Source organism: Chrysemys picta, chromosome 11 (assembly GCF_011386835.1).
Source record: "Chrysemys picta bellii isolate R12L10 chromosome 11, ASM1138683v2, whole genome shotgun sequence".
Taxonomy (NCBI): Eukaryota; Metazoa; Chordata; order Testudines; family Emydidae; genus Chrysemys; species Chrysemys picta.
In genome coordinates this window covers 39,230,437-39,254,777 of record NC_088801.1, presented here as the reverse complement: position 1 = coordinate 39,254,777, position 24,341 = coordinate 39,230,437, and the positions used below count along the sequence as shown (strand labels likewise).

Genomic DNA, 24,341 nt, shown 5'->3' with positions numbered 1-24,341 from the left:
AAGATCAAGGAGAAAAATATCTGAGAATTGTGGGTCTCCAAGATGGGTTGGCAAAAGGGAAGCTTGTGGAATTTTTATTTACCATGTTGCCAGCTCTTTTTGTCTCTCCCCCCCAATCAAAGTTAAATATTGAGATAGTCCATTGCTCATTTGTGCAAAAATCCACTCCAGATACAAAACACCAGGCCATGACTAAGATTTTTAAAATACAGTTTTAAGGAACTCATTTTTAAAAAAGAACTTAAGAATCTAACGTGGAAGGGACACAGGCTGATGACTACACCAAGGATGTAGTGAAGAGAGCTAAATTTAACAGATCTGTAGCCAAAGGATTGGGTTTGGACTACTTCATTTCCTTCCCTTCTACTTTCAAAGTTAAAAAGGAGGGCAAGATGGTTTTATGACAGCAGAAGAAGTTGAAAGGTGTCTGATCTCACTACAGCAAAAAAAAACCCCAAAAAACCCCCTGTAAAAGATACAGATGGGATGCATTAAAACAACTTTACCAGATCAGTCACTGCAGTGGTGGAATTTAGTTCTCAGTCTAACAAAACAATTGTAAAGGACAAGTCCACCATTTTGTCCCCTTACTTTTCATTTCTTTGAACTTCTGTGGTTCATCAGCAGAGGGGGCTGGCTGGGAAGTGAATGGCTGGGAAGAAGGATCTCATCTCTGATTTGAATTCTGACCCTCCATCCAAACTCAAGAAACCACTATGTACTCCACCTGCTGCTGTGAGCAGGTTGGAGTGTTACAATATGGACACACCTGCTTTGCTTGCATCCACCCTATCCCATGCCCCTCATTAATCCAGTGTACCAGGAGCATATTCACATTCAAGACCCTCACTCCAACCAAATTGCTTAACTGGACCCGTGCACTCCTTACACCCGTGGATCGGTTAAGCTTCCACAGAGAAGCATGGTTTTGTTTTCTGTCTGAGGCACTCTTGCTCCTGATATCTTTTCCAACCCCTCCCCACCTTTTTTCATTTTTAAAATCTTCCCCCCCTTTCCCCTTCCTTGATAATTTTGTTTCATCCCCATCTGATTTCCTAGATTTTGGGTTTATAATAAATCTGGAAATATTCAATCCATTTGCCCTAAATGTACACTTATAAGAGATATCAGATCTAAATAGTGTAATGAAGATTTCAGTTGAATGATGAACTGTTTCAATTCCCCAACTGTAAAGAAATTTGATCTCCTAAAATCCTATCCAAGAATAATAATTATTATTGTTTTTTATGATTCACCAAATTACTGAGAATGTTATTATGACACTGTTGTATGCAGTGTAGTTGTAGTCGTCTGTTTTTTCCCCAGTAATATTAGTTCAGTTTTTTTCTTTAGTTTTTATTTTTGTTAGAGTTGAAAAAAATGTTATGCTGATTTACATGGGTGACTATGGAGTTTACACTATAGTCCAGCGTGGACAAGGCTCCAGAGGAAAAGTTTAGGCAAAACTGTTCTGCTAATGAACCCTTATCTGCAAATGATCCAGTTAGGTTGGAATAAGGTTGTTTAAACAATTTGTATAACTTTTTCTTATATATCCACTATAGACTTGTTCTTAAATTGAGACAGTAGCCTTCTTCACCCTTTTTTGTTGTTGGGAATAGAGCAGAAACCATGCCCTCCCTTGATATGAGACTATTTCTCCTTTATAAAATTAAAGGGAATCCAGTTATGCCCCAGTTTGACGTTTTGAGTGGTGGGGGGAATGAGTGATGAGGCCACTCTTCATATCCCCAGGGCGGTGAGGAGGAATCCAGAAACGCAGCCCAAGCAATGACACTATTCAGCCACCTGATAAAAAGATATTTGACCTAAGCACACCTTATGGCTAATATTATAAACTATGTTTCCTGGAACATCAGAGGGGCTAATCATCTTATAAAAAGAAAAGTTGTCACTCATCTTAGAACATTAAAAGCAGATATCTTCCTACAAGAAACCCACGAAATGACTTGGAGGCAGAGACATTTAGGATGGGTGGAAGGGTGCTGAACAAGTTCTCCTCTGCAGCCAAACATGTAGCAATATTCAGGTTTCAGAGTAGCAGCCGTGTTAGTCTGTATCCGCAAAAAGAACAGGAGTACATGTGGCACCTTAGAGACTAATAAATTTGTTAGTCTCTAAGGTGACACAAGTACTCCTGTTCTTTTTATGTAGCAATATTGTTTCATAAAAGACTCACTTTACAAATTCTAGATGTAAATGAAGATCAGGAAGGTAATTGTTGTTGGTGAAGGCTATGACCTCTGACTCTATATATACCCATTGATGTATGTGGACCCAATAAACTATAACAGGGTTCAAAAAAGAACTAGATCAATTCATGGAGTATAGTCCATCAATGGCTATTAGCCAGGATGGGCAGGGATGGTGTCTCTAGCCTCTGTTTGCCAGAACCTGGGAATGGGCGACGGGCTGGATCACTTGATGATTACCTGTTCTGTTCTGTTCATTCCCCCTGAGGTACCTGGCATTGGCCACTGTTGGAAGACAGGATACTGGGCTAGATGGACCTTTGGTCTGAACCAGTATGGCCATTCTCATGTTCTTATGTTCTTAATAAAGATGCTCCACTTTTTAAAAACACTTTCCCCCGAAAATTAATTAATATGCCATTAGAATCAATCATCCTCACAGGAGATCTTAATGATGTATTGGACCCTTTTTTTAGACAAATCAGGCCATCCTCAACATACACAATCACATACTAGAAATATTATAAAAGATTATAAGGAAAAATTGGGGTTAAAAGATGTATGGTGGTTACGGAACCCTTGGATGAAGGATTTTACTTTTTTTTCCCTCTTTGCAGTCCACATATTCACAAATAGATTACTTCCTGATTTCTATGAATCTGGTAGACTCATATAATGAAATCAAGTCTATTATGATCACTTATCATGCACCAGGATGCTACGCCTCCCAAGACAAACTGGACTTGTAAAGATAGATACTGAACTCCGCTCTTGTGAAACATAAACATTTTCAGAACTATGTCACAGAAGAAATTCAGTTTTTTTCCTAAACAAATGACCCACCAGAGAGATCCCAATCCACCCTATGTGATACACTAAAAGCTTTTATTAGGGGCAGGATTATTTCCTATTTAGCAGGTAGGAAGAGGGCTAGCCAGGTTCAGGTCCTAGAATTAACCAAACAACTTAAAGCTATGGACATAGAATGTGCAAACTAGTCCTACCACGAAAATCTTTAAAAATTAATCAATCTTTGGTAAGAAGTAAATAGATCGATTTCAGCACAAGCCCCCAATTTGCTCTTTTTAGACTCACACAAGACATAATGGGAGTCAGGGGTAAGACTGGGGAAAATTCTCACATACAGATTAAAAGTAAGCAGTCAAAAGTCCCAAATACTATCACTCAAATCATAACAAGGACAGGTTATTACTAATCAAAAAGAGATCAATGCTCAATTTTTGAAATTCTACCAGGCTCTTTACAATAATGATTCACCACCTGACCCAGAAGAACTAAATAATTTTATTAAAGCTCTTAACTGCCCACAATCTCATAAGAACAGCAGACCAGGCTGGCCTTTCCCTTGCAATTAGAGAAATTAATCAAGGCCATGGAGGAAATGAATCTGGCCAAGACTCCTGCCCTCAATGGCCTACCGATAGAATTCTATCAAAGTTTCAAAGACATTCTGGCCCCTAAGCTGTTACCTTTCTTTAAGGCATCTTAGAAAAGTATATGCTACCTCCTACTATGAGAGGAGTCCTAATTACTGTATTACTTAAACCAGGTAAGGATGCGCAAAACTGTAACAGCTATAGATCCATCTCATTAATCAATACTGATGTGAAAATACTTTCACAAATATTGGCTAAGAGACTGGAAAAAGTAATGAATGAAATGGTTAACCCCGAACAGGTGGAATTTATTTTAAAAAGGCATAGTTCCCACTCTAGAAATTCCCATGGAATTGTTTCACTCAATGCAGAGAAAGCCTTTGACAACGCGAACTGGCAATATCTGTTTGTGACCCTGGATAAATTTGGCTTGGGAAAATCCTTAATTTCATGGATAAAGCTGTTAGGATCTGAGAATTGGGATTGGAATATAACAAACAGCACAATATCTCCCCACCCCTTTGATCTGTTTCAGGGAGCAAGACAGGGATGTCCTCTGTCCCCCTTCCTATTCAATCTAGCATTAGAACCACTTGCAATACAAATTAGGGAACACCAAAATATTCAACGGATCAAATCAGAGACTCAGGTAACAACAAATCAGAGACTCAAGAGACAAATTTTTCTATATGCAGATGTCATCCTCCTACTTATTAAAAATCCAGATCAATCTATTCTAAATATTCTACAAACTATAGATAACTGGTAAATTCTCTGGCTACAAGATACATTGGGATAAATTTGAAACAATAAAGATCTCATTGGATTTAGATGGAAGTGGCTTTACCTGTATTTAGATATTTAGATGGCAAAAGACAAATCTCAGATATTTTGGCATCCTCTTCCCTAAGGAAATTAAAAGCACAGTCAAGGTTACCCTCACCCCATTAATCATGCAGTTAGCAAACTATTTACATGGATGGCAGGCACTACCTCTCTCCGTTTGGGGAAAAATAAACAATCAAAATGAATGCCATTCTGAGCATCTTTTTTACTCTGAATTCCTTTCCTACCCATATTTCTCCTTTTTATTTTACCAAAATTGACACCATGTTCAGGTCTGTTTTGTAGGGTGCTGGTAACAAACCCAGAATCTCCTTCCAAAGATTACAGTTCCCTGTCAAAACAGGTTTTAGATGTCTCAACCATCAAGCAATAATCCTTAGCCACCAGCACAGTGGCTCATTCCCTTGTGCTTTAGAAACTCAGATTGGTTCCAGCTGGAAGCAGAATTGTTTGCTCCTTTACCCCTTTCCAATGTGCTGCACTTGGATTACTACTGATTCGCTAAAGAACAACTACCAGTTATTGTGGCAGACAGAAATACTTGGCATACTATGTCTACTAAATTTAAAAATCACCCTCTTCTACATACCAAGGACTCTTTATCTGGGATAACTTGAAACTCTGTATAGCAGACAACCCCATCATTTGGCCAGATTTAATTAGGAAAGGAATTCTGACCATCATTCAACTTATTGAAAATGATACCTTCCTCCCTTTTATAATATTCAAAGAAAGGTTCAATCTACAGACTAAGAAGGAGTGGCAATATGTCCAACTTAAACGTGCCATCTCCCATCTGTTGGGCCGCAATGCCTGTGCTACCCTGACCCACCTGAACTGCATTCATTTCTCAAATATTACCCAGATTGCCAAGACCTACAGCAACACTATATGCACGTTTGGCCAGCAAATTTGAATTAAACATGAATTCCCTAAATAAGAAACGGAAGGCGAAACTAGGCCAATTTCTCTCTGCCAGCCAATGGAAACAAATTTTAGCCAGTGCTCCAAACTGTTCCTTGGATCGCCATTTAAAATGAATCCATCAGAAAATCATCTGGAGGATGCACTGTTCAAACAGGTGCTGCTAAGTGAAACAAATATTGGCACTATGATTCAGCAGGTGCTAACTTAACCCAGACATTCTGGGAATCCTCCTATATCCATATATAACATAATAAAATTGTGTTACAAACTAAACATGCAATCTTAAACCTAATGGATGTTAACTGGAAGCTGAATAAATCTGAAAACCTTTAGCTCAGCAGGGCACTAATAATTACTAAAAGACTAGTGCTACAAAAATGGAAATCCAAAAAATGACCAATAACTGAAGACTGGAGCAGGGACTCTGTAAGCTTGGCCACCATGGAAAGCATTGTATGCTGTAACAGAAATACCCAAGAAAAATTCTCAGTGATATGATATGCTTTCCTGAGGTATATGAGTGATCCTATTCAATGCCTCCCCTCTTACCTCCTCCTCTTCTCTACCCACTTCCTTCCCTCCTTATTTTGGTACCCCTCCTTTGAATTTTGCTTCTATTCTTTATCTGATTTTAATAATTTTATTTTAAGTATTTGGATTTTTATGTATAAATTGTTGCTTACAAATCGATTGTTTTGTAAGTTGCTTCAGTATTTTTCCATGTATTGAAGTTGAGCTGACTAATCTAAAATTCCCTGGGTTCTCTTTGTTCCCCATTTTAAAGATAGGTACTAATTTGCCCTTCTCCAGTCCTCTGGGACTTTATCCGTCCTCCATGAGTTCTCGAAGATAATTACTAATGGTTCCAAGATTGCTTCGACTAGTTCATTAAGTACCCTAGGGTGAATTTCATCAGGCTCTGCTGATTTAAAGACATCTAACTTATCTAAATATTCTTTAAACTATTCTTTCCCTATTTTGGCTTGTGTTCCTTCCCCTTTGTTAATATTAATTTTGTTATTTATCTGATCACAATTTACCTGTTTAGTGAAAACTGAAGCAAAATAGTCATTAAACACATCAGTCTTCTTGATGTCGTCCATTATTAGCTCTCCCTCTCCGCTAAGTAGAGGACCTATACTTTCCATTGTCTTTCTCTTTCTCCTGATGTATTTATAGATCCTCTTTTTATTGCCTTTTACATCCCTTGCTAGGTGTAACTCAGGATATGTCTACACTACAGCAGCACAGCTACACACTGCAACTGTGCACTGTAGCATAAACACTTCCTACATCAATGCAAGGGGATTTTCTGTTGATGTATTTAATCCACCTCACCAAGAGGCAGTGGTTAGGCTGACGGAAGATTTCTTCTGCTGACCTTGCTGCGTCAACACTGGTGGTTAGGTCAACCTAACTGTGGTACTCAGGGCTCAAAATTTTTCACAGACCTGAGCCACGTAGCTAGATTGATCTAATTTTTAAGTGTGGACCAGGCCTCATTTTATGCCTGACCTTTTCTGATTATGTCCCTACATGCTTGTGCTATTCTTTTGTTCTCCTCTTTAGCAATTCATCCATGTTTCCATTTTTTGTACGATTCTTTTAAGATTTTCAGGGCGTAAAGAGCTGCTGTTGGAGCCATATTGGCACAACATCTTTGAAAATAAGGCCATTAATTCTTGAAAACAGGCATTTTTAATACATTTACACAAATTAAATTAAGTAAACAAACAAACATTACTCCTGGAACCTTAACTTTCACATTTTTATGACACTTGTGTTCAAATATGCAACCTAAACGCTACATTAATGTGGCACTATGCATTGAAAGAGAAAAGAAAGTACTTTCTCTGACACTATGGAGTCATCCAATTGTTCCTGCATGACTCCATGGGATTTAAACTGCATTTCTCTGTATGGGCATGATCCTGCAAGATGCTGACTATCCTCAATTCCTGTGGGAGTTAAAGATACTCAGCTCCTTACAGGAGGCAGAAATCTAGGAGCAGCACAGTGGAAAAATGTGGCACTATAAAGTCGCACGATATTATTGTACCATAGGCAGTAACATAACTAAAAAAACTATACAAGTGTTGTAGTTTGCATTCATTAATGCACATTTTAAAATATTTACTAATTTTTCTCAAAAATTATCAGACTATTTCCCAGTAGAATTTGCCATGTGCAAAATGTCATATTTTAGAGTTAGTTAGCCAGACGCAAATAAATCTTAATATGAGAAAACCGCTCAGTCTTTCCCTAAAAGTCACCTTTGGTCTGAGAGAAAGTATGACAATTTCAGTCAAAAAATGAAATTTAGAGAAAGTTGTGCACAAATGAAAATAGTGAGTTAAAATGCCAGTAGAGTTATGACCAGCGGTAGTCATTAAGGATATGTGTACATGGCAAGGAGAAACCCATGGCAGCAAGTCTCAGAGCCCCTGTCTACAGACTCATGCTATGCCATTAAAAATAGTGTGTAGATGTTTGGCTTGGACCGAAGCTCAGGTTCTGAAAACTTTAAATGAACCCTGTATTTTCATGGAATTTTTTCAAAGATGATTACTTAACTCAGAGGAGAGAGAGTGTTCTCTAGTGTCTAAGCCCATTTCATTGCAAAAATTCTCACTTATCTACTGTGTGAAGATCATCATTCCTGACAAGCACTGTGATAGTTGTTAACAAGAATGTTGTTACAAACAGTGCAACTGACCCATTAAATAATTGCTCCAAGCAAAGAAGAGCATAATATATTAATGTATACTGCTTTGAAGTTATTTAGGTTAACTGAAAGAGAAGAGCAGGTTGATAATATGGTCTCTGAATACTTGGCTTCTTCCACGAAGTAACAGCAAAACTCCCTCCAACTTCAATGGGAGCCATATGCAGCCATCTGAAGACAGAAATTGACCATAATTTGCAATAAACATCATCCCCATTTTTTGAAATGTTTGGTTTCAATTTTGTCTACATTATCAGTGAACTGTTCTTCCACAGCTAAAACAGTTGCTATATTTTGTTTTCAAAATTCCTTCGGTAAAAAATAACCTTACCAACGGGCATTCCAATAATAATGCATCCTCTATTTTTTCTGATTTAGAACATGCTGGCAGTTGATAAAGTATTCTTGGCTCTCGTGCAATGCTGAGAAAAAAGATTATAAATGATCAGTCTACTTTATAAACTACATCTGTCAACAGGTCAGTTTATGCACTATTATAAATCATTACCTCCTCATGCAGTCAGCATTCTGAACTTCCCAGCATGCTAGGCTATTCTTATTTTGGTAACTCTCTCTCTGTGCTACTTTCAGAATTTGGGTACCCCCACCCCCTACTGTAAGATGCCATTAAAAAGATCACTTTTTGTCTAGGTAAACATTTTAGATAAGAGATGTACCAATAATGTTCTTATTTTAGTAACATACTTTAAAAAAGAACTAAACAGAACATATTAAAATTAACTCAGGAACAGAAGACCATCAAAAACCTCACCACCTGCAGCTCCAAGTGCATGACACACTTCTTCCACCTTGCTTTCTCTAATGCAAAATCATAGCAGCACACCCACACCCACCCACCCACATACATTAAAACTCTACCAAAACAAAATACTTCACAGCATGCACAATTCTCCCCCTGGGGAGAGGAGGAGAAAAAGAATGAAGCACAAATGACAGATGTTACTCACGTTGCTGATTGCACTACTAGAAGGTGCTCAGATTCTAGAGTCATGAGAGTGATATAAAAACCTATATAGATTAGAACTTGAGGTGGGGGGAACTATCATTTTGCAACAAGTTATTGTGCCAAATTCTTCTGAGTTACACCTGTGTAAATCTAGAGTAATTTCATTGACTTGCACTGTGTAGCTGACCGCAGAATTTGACCGATTAAGTACCATCAGGAGGAATCTCTTCCACTGTATCAGTGTTGTGCCTTTCTTGGCATGGGTGCCAGAAGCTGATAATTCTTGTATGGTTTAAGAATTTAGCAACACGTTTCCTGAAATGAACTCTGTCTCTAGTTCTGTCGTCTTCTTTTGGACTTATTAAATGACATCATTCACAAGGCATTTTACATGCTGGAAATCACATGCTAAAAAGGGTCCTGATCCTGCAAGATAAGAAGTATCTTCAACTCCCCTTAAAGTGCATCTGGCACGTAAATATCTTGCGACGCGGGTTACAACAGTGTCATGTGAACGCCTGTTCTCACTTTCAGGTGACATTGTAAACAAGAAGCAGACAGCATTATCTCCTGCAAATGTAACCAAACTTGTTTGTCTGAGTGATTGGCTGAAGTAGGATTGAGTGGACTTGTAGGCTCTAATGCTTTACAGTTTTATTTTTGAATGCAGTTATTTTTTGTACATAATTCAACATTTGTAAGTTCAACTTTCATGATAAAGAGATTGCACTACAGTACTTACATTAGGTGAATTGAAAATACTATTTCTTTTGTTTTTTACAGTGAAAATATTTGTAATAAAAAATAAATATAAAGTGAGCACTGTACGCTTTCTATTCTGGGTTGTAGTTGAAATCTATATATTTGAAAATGTAGAAAACATCCAAAAATATTTAAATAGTATTCTATTATTGTTTAACAGTATAATTAATCATGTGATTAATCGCAATTAATTTTTTTAGTCGCTTGACAGCCCTAATCTTAAACTTGTGTGGTATTCTTGGGTAACACCGACTGGATAGAATTTATATTAGAGCCAGATCAGCTATGTGTTGATGACCCATTGAGGACACTTCACTCTAACAATGAGTCATAGAAGAAACCCATTCCGCCCAGATAGCTCTTCCTGTGGATGCCTCACCAAGAATATAGGCAATGGCTACCCCTGTGAATCATCAAGCCATGTAAGGACATGTGATATGCTTCCGTGATCCTGAACTCCACTGTGAGCCAGTAACTTTCCACAATCTGGGCTGTGAGCTTTGTTTTGAGACAGTAAATTTCCAGGCCCATGGCAGAGAATATAAAAGACCCCTGAAATATCTCCACTATGCCTCTCTTTTGCCCTGATTCTCTGGACTGTGGATTCCAATCTTCTGGAAGTCACCTGAGAGACTTTACAAGCTAGCAGTTTAATCCATCATTGCTACAAACCTGATATAAGAACTTTGCAATTATTTGATCTATTAACCATTAACAACTCTCTTATTCTTTCTTTTATTATTAAACTTTTAGTTTCAAGTTACTAAAGGATTAGCATCAGCGTGATTATTGGGTAAGATCTCAGTTATACATTGATCTGCCTATGTGCCTGATCTCTTGGGGGTAAAAGAACCCTATGTTTGATTAAATTGTTTTTTAGTAACCACTCATCATAGAGTCCAGTGTCTGTGTGGTGAGACAAGGGTTGTAATACCTAAAGAGACTGCATCTTTGACTTCTTGTTAATCAATGTGCCAAGACAGAAGTTTACTTTTGTTACTGGCTTGGTATAATCTAATGATCGAATAACCACCAATTTAGGGTGAGACTGCCCTATTTCCCAGCAGTTTGTCCTGAATTTGGCATCCTCAGCTGTGACCCACTGAGGCCCAGTGACAACTACAAGAAATAAAACTAGTGTTCAGTCTGTTTAATTTGAATTCTGTGCAGTGCTGAACATCCTCAACTCCCATTAAAATCCAGTGATAGTTGAACATAAGCAGCACCTCACAGGATCAGGCCTTACCTTGCCAAAAGCAATGCAATACAGCTATTGTCTAACACTTAAGAGATAATAAAATAAGGGTCCAATCCTGCGAACAATTAGGCATATGGGTATCTGCGCTTATACAAGTAATCCCATTCAACTCAGTGGGACTACTCGTGGGAGTTTCTAAGATCAAAGCCTGAGTATTAAAATGAAAAATAATGGCAATTTTTAGCAATCAAATAATTACCTGCTCACACAGCACCGATAATTGTCAAAATAAATTCTTCCACGCTCATAAGCAATAGGAGATGTGGAATGAGTTGTCCAAACATTCTTGAATTTAGTACTTTTCTGAAATAGACAATGAGTAGAAGAAGGCTTTTATGACAAGCTGTGGTTTTGGAAAATATTTCACTTGCCCCTACCGCTTAATAACTTATGTTAGTTGAACATAGTCTGTTGAACACACAAAGGACTTTTTAAATAAATAAATAAGTCTCTTGGAGTTATCTAGCCATTTAAAAATTTTCTTTCCTTCTTTCTATGATTGTAGACTGGATGCATCCAGTTGTGAATACAGTAGGCATTGAAATAAGGTAAGCAGGGCTTTGACTCAAAAGTATTTGAAAAGTAAGTCTAGAAAAGTTGGAGTGGGGTACATGGTGGAGGAAAATGTAATAAAATTTATGAATGGGCCTTTATAAGAAAACTAGGGACAAAAAAATGAAAAGAGAAGCTTTACCAATTCATGGGCACCATGTAAAATAAATGTTTATCATTAACTGACACAGGTTAAAAATAAATTTGGTAATAAAATTTTTATGCAAGCTTTTCAACTTAAAAATGATAGGCTCTGATATTGCAAATATGCACAAATACCCATATATATGGTAGTAATCCCATTGAATTCATGGGGTTTTGGGATCCAGCCTACTCTTGGTGTTTGGAGGAAGGCACGGAAGGGAGTTTACATGCTTGCATAAAGAATGCAAGATGTTAATGAGTTCACTTGAACTACTCACATGCATAAAGTTACTCATGTGCATTAACGACATCAGGATATGGGGTTGTAAATAATTGTATCTGTATTAATTAAAACCCCAATCCTTTATGAGATGCATGTAGGTGGGCTATAGCCAGACAAAGCCCCATTACTTCAGTGGGGCCCTATGTGGGTGCAGGGATCCCCCGTCACACATCTGGTTGCATGAATGGGGCCTAACACCTTAGATTGTTAAAACTAAAGTAATTTTTAAATACTAATTTAATTATCCCTATGTGTGCTATTTCTACATTTCTCTCAGCTTGGCCAATAACAAAATTTAAATCAGTTTCACTCTGGTTTATAATCAGCTGCAATTTTAGTTTCCCAGTGCTACAATGTTTGGTTTCCACTTCAGAGGCATGTTTATTTGTTTACAGAAAACTATTGATTTTTTTTAATTGTGGAAACAATTCTGTTGCACTTAGGCCAGATCTACACTACTAATTTATACCGGTATAACTCATTCAGGGGTATGAAAAATTCCTGAGTTATGCCAACCTAACTGCTGGTGTAGTTGATGGGAGTGCTTCTCCCGCCAACATAGCTATCGTCTCTTGTGGAGGTGGATTAACTATACTGACGGGAGAAGCTCTCCTATTGGTGTAGTGGAGTGTTCACTAAAGTGCTACAGTTACTCCTGGGGGAATTCTGCACTGCTGCGCACATGCAGAATTCATGTCCCTCTTCAGGAAATACATTCTGCCAGAGGCTCTGCAGTTCTGCCTTTTGCCCACCAGGGGCCACTGTGTGCCAGAACTGCCAGCAGCTAGCTGCGTTCCTCATAGTGCTCTGCCAGTAGAGCCCAGTTAAGAGTTATGGGATATGGGGGGGTTCACAGACTGGTGTTCAGAAGGCTAATGGGGTGACAGCATTGAGCAGGGGCTGAATGGGAGGGCAAGAGCGGCAGAAGCACCCTAAAAGTGGGGGGGTGCAGGCACCCAAACCGTGCCCCCCACAAGCCCACACTGCCCCTTCTTCCTGAGCCCCACCCTCACGCTGCTCCTTTTCCCAAGACCCTGCCCTCGCACAGTCTCTTCCCCCAAGACCCTGCCACCTGCTTGCTCCTCTCCTCCCCATCACTTGCCCTTATGGTTGGTAAAAAGTGTGTGTGGGGGGCAGGGCCCTCCATGTTCCAGCATCCCTGCTGCAGAGCCACATGGGGATGGGGGCTAGGGGGCTGCAGGGCAACATGAGGGAGAGGGGGTAGGGGCTGCAGGGACACATGGGGTCAGCCAGGGGCTGCATGGGGGAGGCTTCCTTACTCCCTAACAAAAAAACCCTGTTCCATACTTCTCCCTCTCACACCCAACAACCCTCCAGGTTCTCTCCCAGGCGCCTTCCCTCTCCCTCAGCACCTCCGTTACCCCTGTCTACCTCAAGCCTTTGCACTGCTTCTGAGGGATGGAGGAAATATAGATCTGTATTGTAGTTTAAATAAATTACTCAAAATTCTGTATTAATATGCCCAGTGAGGAATCCATTTGTCCAAAAAAAAAAAAAATCCTGAATTTTTGTTTGTATTGTTACAGACATATTTGCTGAGAGGTATTTTGAAATAAATTACCAAAATAATTGAAACTGGTGTGAATATATATTGTGTTATTTTGACAAATTTGGCACAGAATTCCCCCGGGGGTATATAGTGAGGCAGCCTGCACCACTGCATATGTAGACAAACCCTTAGAGTTTTGAAGTCAAATTTAAAGTTGATGATGTCCCTTACACTGTTAGCATAATTTTAATATTAAGTATTATATAATTGTGTACAATAATAGTCCCCGGGATTAAGAAATCTGAGTAAAAGAGTCACACAGTAACACTGTTATAATGTAAAATAAAAGTTTGATTTACAAATGGTAATGCCATTTTTCCCACCAGATGATATTCTTCAAGTTTGAATGATAAAGATGTTGCATCTTTTCCAGATTTTTTCAGAGGTAAATTTAATAGTATTGCTAACTCTCTCATCCTTAATCAAGAACTCACGCTGTTTGCTCTCTCACAAACTTCTCCCGTTCAGAGTTTGGTCCAGAGGTTACCCAAATTCCTGCACTAGACTGGAGTTCACAACATCTGGAATGCAGAAATCAGGTTCCAAACAAGGATTGAGTCACTGCTGGAAAATGTTAGGAGCTGTTACCTGACATACTAGCTTTCTTAGGATTCCCATGTTTTTTCTGTGGGCGACACCCGCATCTTTTGTATAAAATCCGTGAGATCTCCTGGTTAGAAGGCGGCAGACATTGTGAATTTTAAGAGCACTGGAGGAGAGTCTCGTGGCTGAGGAGGAGGAAGCGGCTGAATCTGGAGACATTTTTATTTCGTGGGAAAAGCTCGAATTCCTTCTAATTCCTGACTCAGGCAGCAAGCGCGGGGCTGTTCACTACAAGGAGACAACAATGCATGTGCCGGCAATGCCACAAGTATTATGGGCCCCCTTGCTGATGCTTCCTTCTCCCTCCCCCAAATCCCGGAGCCCTCCACGGGCACAGGGTACACAAGCCGGGAAAGAACTGCCTGCACAGCCCCCGCTACACTCCAGCCTGGATGCAGACAAGGAGACCTCTGCCCTGCCTGCCCAGCAGCCGCCTCCCCGGGCCCCAGGCGCGGGCCCGTGTCACCGCGGCCCGACCGAGAGGCCGGTGCTCTCCCTGTTGGCAGCGGCAGCTCACCCGGGCCGTTGCTATGTATATGTATGAATCTGTTCGCGGTCAGTTTGCAGCAGGCCCGTGCCCTGGTCTGACAGCAGCGCCTGGCTGGGCTCGGCTCTGAGAGGAACGCACCACAAGCCATTGGCGGGGGGAGGAGACGAACACCACTTTCCAGCAGCCATTACTTACTGCCCCCGTCAGTCCCCAGCGTGTCTGTGCTGCAAACCACCTGGCAGCAGCTGACAAGAGCAGCAGCACCGGCCAGGCCTCTCCCCGCCCCCGCTCTCCCTTCTCTCGCCTCCCGCCGCTGCTCGGCGCCGGGGAGGGTAGTTTTCAGACGCTTCCCAATGACGCGCCAAAACTACAACTCCCCGAATCCATTGCCCTGCCCTCTCTGCGCCTCCTCCCGCGTGTGGCGCCTGTCTGTCCTTCCGGATTCATGTTTCCAGCTGCATGGAGAGTATTACCCCAGCAGCAGGGCTGGGGTGCTGAGCAGAGCTCCCGCAGGTCCTCTTAAGTGTGTTGCCAGATAGGAAGGTGTTGTCACACCCAGTCCTGGGGGCTAGACGTTGCTATGTAGAAAGGTTGTGGGGCGCCTGAGTGGGAAATAACTGATATTGTGAAACCTGTGCAATGTGCTACTGTTCTTACTTCTTAAACAGTCCCTTTAGCTATACACAGAGGCAGTCCCGGGGAGAAAATTAGTAAAAAGGCCCTGCGATTATTTTAAAGGATTTTCTCTGTAAACTAGAAGAACAGTTTGAAGGTATGTTTTTTTTTTTTTAATTAAAATGTTATTGGCACTTTTCAGTAAATCAACCACAGTCAGCACAAGCAAAATGCCTTAATTTATAAAGATCATGAAAATTTACAGTGCTGGTGTAAATAAGAATAAGTTAAGTACAAGTCCCTGATGCTGCAAAGACTTATGCACATGCTTAACTTTATAGGAGAGTAGTCTCAGTGAAATCAGTGATATTACTTCTGTGCACAAAAGTTAAGCATATGGGTAAATCTTTGCAAGATTAGGGCCTTAATATTTCATTATAATGATTTCTTTGCTTTCTTATAATGAGGTTCCATACATCCGTCGAAAGGCAATATAACTAGTACACATATGTTGTCAAAAAAAAAAAACCTAAAGGCATTTTATCATGCATTTATTAAAAACAAAACAAAAAGGGGAGTAAATGTATAGCATGTATTTATGATTAGGAAAGACAAGCTAATTTAAGTGGGAATTTCTTTCCAATTTTTTTGTTTTTATTTCCCTCATTGAAAATAAAATACCTTTAAACTGAGCAAGGGAAAAGAAGAAAAGTCTATTTATGCTCTGCACTGTTACTTTTCAATAATATTCAACAATATTAGAAGAGCAATTATACTGTGCAACTCACTGAAACTGTACTCGCTATTTTGTGCAGTCATGCTCTTTAGTGAGATGCCAGTGATGATATTGATCATTTGTTTTTTAAATATAAATTTGGGGATGTGAAAGTTGCTGGACGGAAAACTATGGAGACCGAATTATTTTTTGTATAACCAATACAGAAGGATAGAAGGGTAATTTGAATCTTCAAGGAGACTTGGTTTTGTTGGTGATTTGTCTGATATGTACACGTGGATATGGAACTAATGGAGTTCACAAACTCATTGTATTTGTACCATTGAACAGCTATCACCAGGTGAATTCTGGTCACTGTTGAACTGGGCTGGATTTGTATTGACTCAGTTCCCAATCCTAGAAATACTTACTGATATACGGTAAGTTTGCAGGATAAGTGGCTTAGAAATGTAAAGCACTTCATCTCGGTAGTAGTTCCCTGAGACTTATAACGTGTTGGACTTCTTATTCTTGCATCTCTTGATAGATATCACAAGCGCACCTCCACAACTGATAGCAATTGTCAGCAGAGAAGTTGAGCTCTGAATACCCATGGTAATCATCCTCTTGCCTGAAGAGGTCTGCAGATCAGGAGTAAGGCACACTGGTGGGCTTGTGTGGAAGCTTGTGCTACCACTGTCTGTGAGGCTAAATAGTGGACTTCAGTCTTTAGGGATGTCAAATACACTGGCACTTTAAACAAGTATTAAATTATCTTAAAAATGTAAAAATATTTTGATGGCCAAGGTAAGATGGAGTTGCTGCCACACGTGTCTATGGAGCAGTCGCCTTCAGGCCAAGCCCTAGCAATGGCTGCGAACAAACGAATGAATAAATGAATGAAGAAACTCAAGTGATTGGTGCAAGTACACTCTCTGCACTAACAGGGGAGAGTCAAACTATTCATGTTGTGCAGGCTAGTGAGAGGAAAGTATGTTTCAGGTGCACACCTGCCAGTGAGGGACTAATGCTAATAACACTGAGGCTATGTCTACACTACAGATACTACAATGGCATAGCTATCGCGCTGCAGGTGTGCCCCCGTAGCATCTGTGGTGTAGACACTTGCCACAGTAATGGAAGGGGTTTTTCCATCGCTGTAGTTAATCCACCCCTCTGAGAGGTGGTAGCTAGGTTGACATAAGAAATCTTCTATTGACTTATAAGTGTCTACACTGGGCATTAAGATGGTTTAACTATGAATTTTTCACACCCCTGAGTGCCATAGCTAAGGCCTTGTCTACACTACGAGAGTAGTTCGATTTTACTTGCATCGAATTTTTGTAATCGATATTGCAAATTCGAACGTGTGTGTCCACACTAAGGACAGTAATTCGACTTTGTGCGTCCACACTAATGGTGAAAGCGTCGACATTCGAAGCGGTGCACTGTGGTCAGCTATCCCACAGTTCCCGCAGTCCCCTCTGCCCATTGGAATTCTGGGTGTAGCCGGCAATGCCTTCTGGGTAACAAAATGTGTCGAGGGTGCTTTTGGGTAACTGTCGTCATCCGTCCATCACTCCTGCCCTCCCTCCCTGAAAGCGCCGGCGGGAAATCATTTCGCGCACTTTTCCAGTCATTGACAGCGCGGACGCCACAGCACTGCGAGCATGGAGCACGCTGCGACCATCGCTGCAGTTGTGGCCGCTCTCAACGCCTCGCAGCTTATCATACAGGTTTCCCTGAGGCAGATACAGAAAAGTCAGGCAAGGAGGCTACGGCACCGCGGTGATGTCCTGAAGTCTGAGAGTAGCACGGACCTGTCAGAAAGCAGGGGACCCAGCGCCGAGGACATCGCGGTGGCAATGGGTCATGTTGATGCCGTGGAACGGCGATTCTGGGCACGGGAAACAAGCACTGAGTGGTGGGACCGCATAGTGCTGCAGGTCTGGGATGAATCCCAGTGGCTGCGAAACTTTCGCATGCGGAAGGGAACTTTCCTTGAACTTTGTGAGTTGCTGTCCCCTGCCCTGAAGCGCAGTGACACCCGGTTGCGAGCTGCACTGAGTGTACAGAAGCGAGTGGCCATAGCCCTCTGGAAGCTTGCAACGCCAGACAGCTACCGGTCAGTCGCGAACCAGTTTGGGGTGGGCAAATCTACCGTGGGGGTTGTTGTGATGCAAGTAGCCAAGGCAATCGTTGATGTACTGCTGCCAAAGGTAGTGACCCTGGGAAACGTGGAGGCGATCATAGATGGCTTCGCAGCGATGGGATTCCCAAACTGCGGTGGGGCCATAGATGGAACTCACATCCCTATCCTGGCACCGGACCACCAGGCCACCCAGTACATTAACCGAAAGGGCTACTTTTCCATGGTGCTGCAAGCACTGGTGGACCACAGGGGACGTTTTACCAACATCTACGTGGGATGGCCGGGCAAGGTTCATGACGCTCGTGTTTTCAGGAACTCTGGTCTGTTTAGACGGCTGCAACAAGGTATTTACTTCCCGGACCACAAAATAACTGTTGGGGATGTGGAGATGCCTATAGTCATCCTCGGGGACCCAGCCTACCCGCTAATGCCCTGGCTCATGAAGCCCTATACTGGCGCCCTGGACACTGAAAAAGAACTCTTCAACTACCGGCTGAGCAAGTGCAGAATGGTGGTGGAGTGTGCTTTTGGCCGTCTCAAGGGGAGATGGAGAAGCTTACTGACTCGCTGTGATCTCAGCGAAACCAATATCCCCATTGTTATAGCAGCTTGCTGTGTGCTCCACAATCTCTGTGAGAGCAAGGGGGAGACCTTTATGGCGGGGTGGGAGGTTGAGGAAAATAGCCTGGCTGCTGATTACTCACAGCCAGACAGCCGGGCGATTAGAAGAGACCAGCGGGACGCGCTGTGCATCCGGGAGGCTTTGAAAGCAAAGTTCCTCAGTGAGCAGGGTAACCTGTGACTTTAAAGTTTGTGTACTGAGAAGCTAAACCTGCCCCCGTTTCTTTACCCAGGTAATGTTGACTATCCTATCCAGTTACATACCCCCTTCACCCCCCTTCCAACACACGTTGCGAAATAAAAATAGTTCAACTTTGTTAAAGCACACCGTTTTCTTTAATACTGTTTTCGCGGGAATTTTTTAAAACTGGGACGCAGACTGTGGTGCGGAGCGGGTGTAGTGTAGTGACGCGAATGCAGCTTCTAAACTCAAGGATTGACAGGCTCCGCTGCAGTGGGATGGTTGTTTCAACGGAGCCTGTCACCCCTCCTGATCGGGACTGTGTGTATGGGGGGGTCTATGTGACTTTGTGGCAGGGGGAGGACGGTTACAGATCCCCTGCTGTGTGGCTCTGTGATCCTGCCTAAGGACCGCCGCTTAAGATCTGTAACTGCCCTCCCCTGCCACAAAGTCACAGAGCAACCCACCCCCCACCACATAACATGAAAACAACCTCCCAGACTAACCAGGGTAACTAGTCACTGCATCACTGCACTGTGTATGTGCCCTGCTGCTGTGCCTGCCCCCGACTATGTACCCTGCCAAAGGTGACTGTCCTGTCCAATTACCAACCCCCTTTCCCATCCTCCTCCAAAAGAACATGATTGAAACAGTAGTTTACAGAAACATATTTTTTATTATCAACTACACATGGCATTGGGAGGTGAAACTTGGACGGGGGCTTGTGTCAGGCGGGAAGGAAAGAACTGTTCAAATTTTGGGAAATGAGAGCCTTCTGCTACTAGAGCTCTCTGCAGGGGTGGAGTGAGAGTTAGCAGGGACTCTGCCGCCTCTCCTTCTTTGCACTTTGGGTGAGGTGGGTATGGGACTTGGTGGCAGGGGAGGGCGGTTATAGATGGACTGCAGCGGGGCTCTGTCCTCCTGCCTCCGTTCCTGCAGAACATCCACAAGGCGCCGGAGCGTGTCCGTTTGCTCCCTCAGTAGTCCAAGCAGCGTTTGAGTCGCCTGCTGGTCTTCCTGCCGCCACCTCTCCTCCCGATCCATGTTGGCTTGGTGCATTCGGGTCAAGTTCTCCCGCCACTGGGTCTGCTGTGCTGCCTGGGCTTGGGAACAGGCCATAAGCTCAGAGAACATGTCCTCCCGTGTCCTCCTCTTCCTACGCCTAATCCGCGCTAGCCTCTGGGAGTGTGATTCCAGGCTAGGTTGTGAGACAGTCACAGATGGGGCTGTGGAAATGGGAAAAAGGGAGTGAATTCCTCAGAAAGAAAAATGTAGTTGTGAACAAAGAACATAGTCTTTCTCTGTGAACAAGACCATGCACAGCACCTATCACATGCGCACTCAGCACAAGGTCGAATTTTCGGCCTTCGCATTCAGTGCCTGGGGTCTTGCACAGCACATTTGAGAAGCGGGGCAGCACAACGGAATTTCTGTTGCAGGCAGACATGGTAAGCCGTACACTTGTGGCAGTTTAAAACTTTTAGATTACCACTGGCCTCATTTCACATTTAAAGCTATGTCAGTTCCTGCAGCCAGCAATCCGGCAAGCGGGAACTCTGCCCCTGTCCCACCCCCTCGCGGCTGTCCCCGGGAACGATCCCTTTCGGCTGCCCCTCTCCCGCCTCCACCGCGTGGCTAAAAACCAGCGGTTACAGTTCTGTCAAGGAACGGGAAAGCAGTCCCAACACTAACATTCCCCTACCTAATTAAAAGCAGGTCACCATGGGCGACATCACCCTGATGAGGATCTCTGAGAGCGACAGACAGAGAATGCTCCGGGAAAGCCTCCAAAGACCAGGGCCGTATGCCGCCCTGCTATGCAGAGCAATGATTCCCGAGTACGTGATAGTCTCGTGGCGCGGCAACGTCTCGTACTTCGGAGGACCCAATAAGGCCGCTCTCCCCAGGAACCTCATGGAACGGCTTTCAAGTTACCTCCAGGAGAGCTTCGTGGAGATATCCCAGGAGGACTACTGCTCTATCCCCGGACATATAGACCGCATTTTACTGTAGCTGCAGTAGCAGGGAATAAACAGTAGAGCGGCTTGTGCAGGACAATCACTGAAAACCGGACATTGCTATATTTTTTTTCAAAACTTGCACTGCCCATGACTAAACCGTTAAGCGCATAGGGCACACTAATCATGAACAACCCATTCTTTAAATTGTTAATATTCCTGTTTTGTTAAAAATAAATGTTTAGATGTTTACAACACTTACTGGCTGATCCTTCACCAGATTCTGTGTCCGGGGTAACGGCTGGGGACGCTTCGTAGGGGATCTCTGTAAGGGTGATGAAGAGATCCTGGCTGTCGGGGAAATCAGCGTTGTGAGCGCTGCCGACTGCCTCGCCCTCCTCATCTCCTTCCTCATCTTCCACGTCCCCTAACATGTCCGAGGAACCGGCCGTGGACACTACCCCATCCTCAGAGTCCACGGTCACTGGTGGGGTAGTGGTGGCGGCCGCACCGAGGATGGAATGCAGTGCCTCATAGAAACGGGATGTCTGGGGATGGGATCCGGAGCGTCCGTTTGCCTCTTTGGTCTTCTGGTAGCCTTGTCTCAGCTCCTTGATTTTCACGCGGCACTGCGTTGCATCCCGGCTGTATCCTCTCTCTGCCATGTCTTTAGAGATCTTCTCGTAGATCTTTGCATTCCGTCTTTTGGATCGCAGCTCGGAAAGCACGGACTCATCGCCCCACACAGCGATGAGATCCAAGACTTCCCGATCAGTCCATGCTGGGGCCCTCTTTCTATTCACAGACTGCACGGCCATCACTGCTGGAGAGCTCTGCATCGTTGCCAGTGCTGCTGTGCTCGCCACGATGTCCAGACAGGAAATGAGATTCAAACTGGCCAGACAGGAAAAGGAATTCCAATTCAAATTTTCCCGGGGCTTTTCCTGTGTGGCTGGTCAGAGCATACGAGCTCGCACTGCTGTCCAGAGCGTCAACAGAGTGGTGCACTGTGGGATAGCTCCCGGAGCTATTAGCGTCGATTTCCATCCACACCTAGCCTAATTCGACATGGCCATGTCGAATTTGGCGCTACTCCCCTCGTCGGGGAGGAGTACAGAAGTCGAATTAAAGAGACCTCTATGTCGAACTAAATAGCATCGCAGTGTGGACGGGTGCAGGGTTAATTCGATGTAACGGCGCTAACTTCGACATAAACGCCTAGTGTAGACCAGGCCTAAGTTGACCTAAGTTTTAGATGTCATAAGTTTTAAGCCTGAGTGTCCTTAGCTGGTGCTATAAAAAGAGAAGTATCCCTAAACCATGAAATTCTGACTATTTAGAAAAATTCAAACTTAATTACTCATTGTAATGAAGAGAACTAAATGCATGATCTCTGTGATAGTTGCAGTTGCTCAAACTAAGGTGGGAGATTCCTGATGATTTTTTCCATGAGTGGTGCTCAGCTCTGGAACTCACTCCTGGTCTGGCAGGACTAGGTTTTGTTGGCCTTCAGGGTATGCTATGCATGGACAAAGCCCATGTAGACTCTCAGGGCTCTCTTGGAGAGGTGGGTGGATGGATTTGTAGTGGCCAACAGTGGAGTTCTTAAATATAAATTGTAGGTAATTTGTGATTTTCATGGTCGTGATGAATTAATCAGTTAAGCTTTGTTAAAGTTTTAGGTATAGTACAAGAGTTTATTTTGTGTTAAGGCTATTTATCTTTTTTAGTTGTATGCTTGTTTAGCTTTCTATAGGTGCTTAGAACATGCATAGACATTTTTAACAAATCAAAATAAATACATAAAGTGGTCCTATAATAATAAATATAAAGGACATTTAAAAGAAATAGCTGAAGAGAATATGTCACGTGAAAGGGATGTTTTTAAGTAGTTTTGCCCACAAATGTAAATTTTGACTGCTTTAGTTAATTTGAAAAAAATAATCGATATTTTAAAAACAGTAAGAGAAAAGTACAGTTTCCCTTCCTCTCCCTCTGTGGGTTAGCTAATGTGTCCTAGCCTGTGCATTTAGTTAGGACACCACTTTGCCAGACAAACTATTCCTTTCATAATGTCTTTTTATAAAACAAAGTAACTTTTAAACATCTAAAACATTTAATCCAGAGATTTAATCATATTTTGTTAAATCAGCGTCTAAGAGCATTTAAGTTATAAATCAAGAGCTGGACTACTAGTTAAAATTAGCATAATTCTAGTTTAACATATTGACCAGTTTTGTGACTATGTAGTTTTTGGCTTTCTAGTAATTTAAATGAACATTGTGAAGAGTTCAAACCTTTATTTGCAAAACAGAAATATTCTAAACACTTTCTGTCACTTTAAAAGTCCTCACATTAGATTTTACTATTTTTATAGCTTGGATGAAGTATTTAATTTCTTAATACTCATTTACTCAAGATCTATCACTGATTTAAGATCACTGTTCATGCATAACCTGAACTTTGCTTTGCTTTGCTGTTGCAGCACCAGCAAGCAGGGGATACACAAATTATTTAGCAAACCCTGTGCCCAGAGCTATGATGTCCATTGATGGCTTTCTCTTTCCATGCTGATGGGGGCAAAGAAGTCAGTGAGTCAGATGCTTGATAGACTTTATAAGTAACAAAAAGGGATGTGAGTTGTCACATGTAAAAGGGAAAAACTACATCTACACAGCCTTTTGGAGCAAGCCTCTCAGACCAGGATGACAGACTCAGGGTAGTGGGGCTGGTGTTAGTGCTCTAAAAATAGCTGTATGGACAGCACTTTGAAGTTGTGGCTCAGGCTGGAGGTCAGGCTCTGAAGCCCACCCCATTTCCTAGGCTTCAGAGCCCCAGCTCTAGCTTCAGTTGGCACTGCAAACCTTTGTTTCCACAGCTATTTTTAGAGTCATACATGGAGCACTAATACAAGCCCCACTAGCCCGAGTTTCTCTACCCAGGCTGGGAGGTTTGCTCCAAAATGCTGTGTAGGCATACCCTAATAGGGAAAGAAGTGGGACGGGTTCTTTTCAACCTTTTGGAGGGCAGTACATATCTGTGTATAAATCCTAGATGCTGCAAACACTTACTACTGGGACTACTTGTGTGTAGAATTAAGTCTTCGCGGGATCTGGACCTAAACATTAAAAAAAAAAAAAAGTGAGCCTATCCCTTTAAATTAACAAGCATTGGTAACAAAGAACTCTGAACTGAGGGTCACCAATATCTCCCTCATGTCCATTATTTAAAATCTCTACATCAGAAGTAATTACAGGCACCAGTTTTGCTGTGTGTGCCTTTCAGTGCACATTAAGAGTAAAAATCTTCAATTGGTGTGATTAACACAGACAATAACTATTACATATAGAACTTGGTGAAGA

General features: G+C 42.3%; 3 protein-coding genes across 10 annotated transcripts in view; 1 reads left to right on the top strand and 2 right to left on the bottom strand.

Moving 5' to 3' along the window:
• The window catches only part of DCAF17 (DDB1 and CUL4 associated factor 17), a 44,702-nt gene extending 29,632 nt beyond the window's left edge, over nt 1-15,070 (bottom strand). Inside the window, exons 1-4 of one of the 5 annotated variants that reach the window (XM_005290444.5) lie at nt 14,933-15,070; nt 14,233-14,475; nt 11,295-11,398; nt 8,440-8,530 (exon numbers count right to left, since the gene is read on the bottom strand). In XM_005290444.5, the coding sequence (XP_005290501.1) occupies nt 8,440-8,530; nt 11,295-11,398; nt 14,233-14,406 (369 nt within the window). In that variant the 5' untranslated portion in view covers nt 14,407-14,475; nt 14,933-15,070. Of the gene's footprint in view, nt 1-8,439; nt 8,531-8,880; nt 8,913-9,076; nt 9,260-11,294; nt 11,399-14,232; nt 14,476-14,764 lie in introns of those variants that run through there. The other 4 variants (XM_005290443.5, XM_024114849.3, XM_005290445.3 and 1 more) reach the window with 4 other exon arrangements.
• A 94-nt stretch (nt 15,071-15,164) lies between these two features.
• Nucleotides 15,165-24,341, top strand: part of METTL8 (methyltransferase 8, tRNA N3-cytidine) — a 45,629-nt gene continuing 36,452 nt past the window's right edge. For 2 of the 4 annotated variants that reach the window (XR_010591306.1, XM_005290451.5), the window contains exon 1: nt 15,372-15,509. The gene's annotated coding sequence lies outside the window, so the exon portion shown is untranslated. Of the gene's footprint in view, nt 15,510-24,341 lie in introns of all 4 variants that reach the window. The other 2 variants (XM_065560783.1, XM_005290447.5) reach the window with 2 other exon arrangements.
• On the bottom strand, nt 19,678-22,217 carry LOC135974124 (uncharacterized). Its single transcript, XM_065560787.1, has 2 exons — nt 21,242-22,217; nt 19,678-20,247 (listed from the first exon to the last, which is right to left on the bottom strand). Exons 1-2 carry the CDS (start codon nt 21,816-21,818, stop codon nt 19,772-19,774), a joined length of 1,053 nt encoding a protein of 350 aa, XP_065416859.1. The 5' UTR covers nt 21,819-22,217; the 3' UTR covers nt 19,678-19,771.

Excerpts from the sequence above, each read along its gene's own strand:
- LOC135974124 (XM_065560787.1), bottom strand. The coding sequence starts at position 21,818 with ATGCAGAGCTCTCCAGCAGTGATGGCCGTGCAGTCTGTGAATAGAAAG. Across the intron at positions 20,248-21,241 it reads ATCTGGTGAAGGATCAGCCA|CCCCATCTGTGACTGTCTCA; the intron begins GTAAGTGTTGTA and ends CCATTTCCACAG.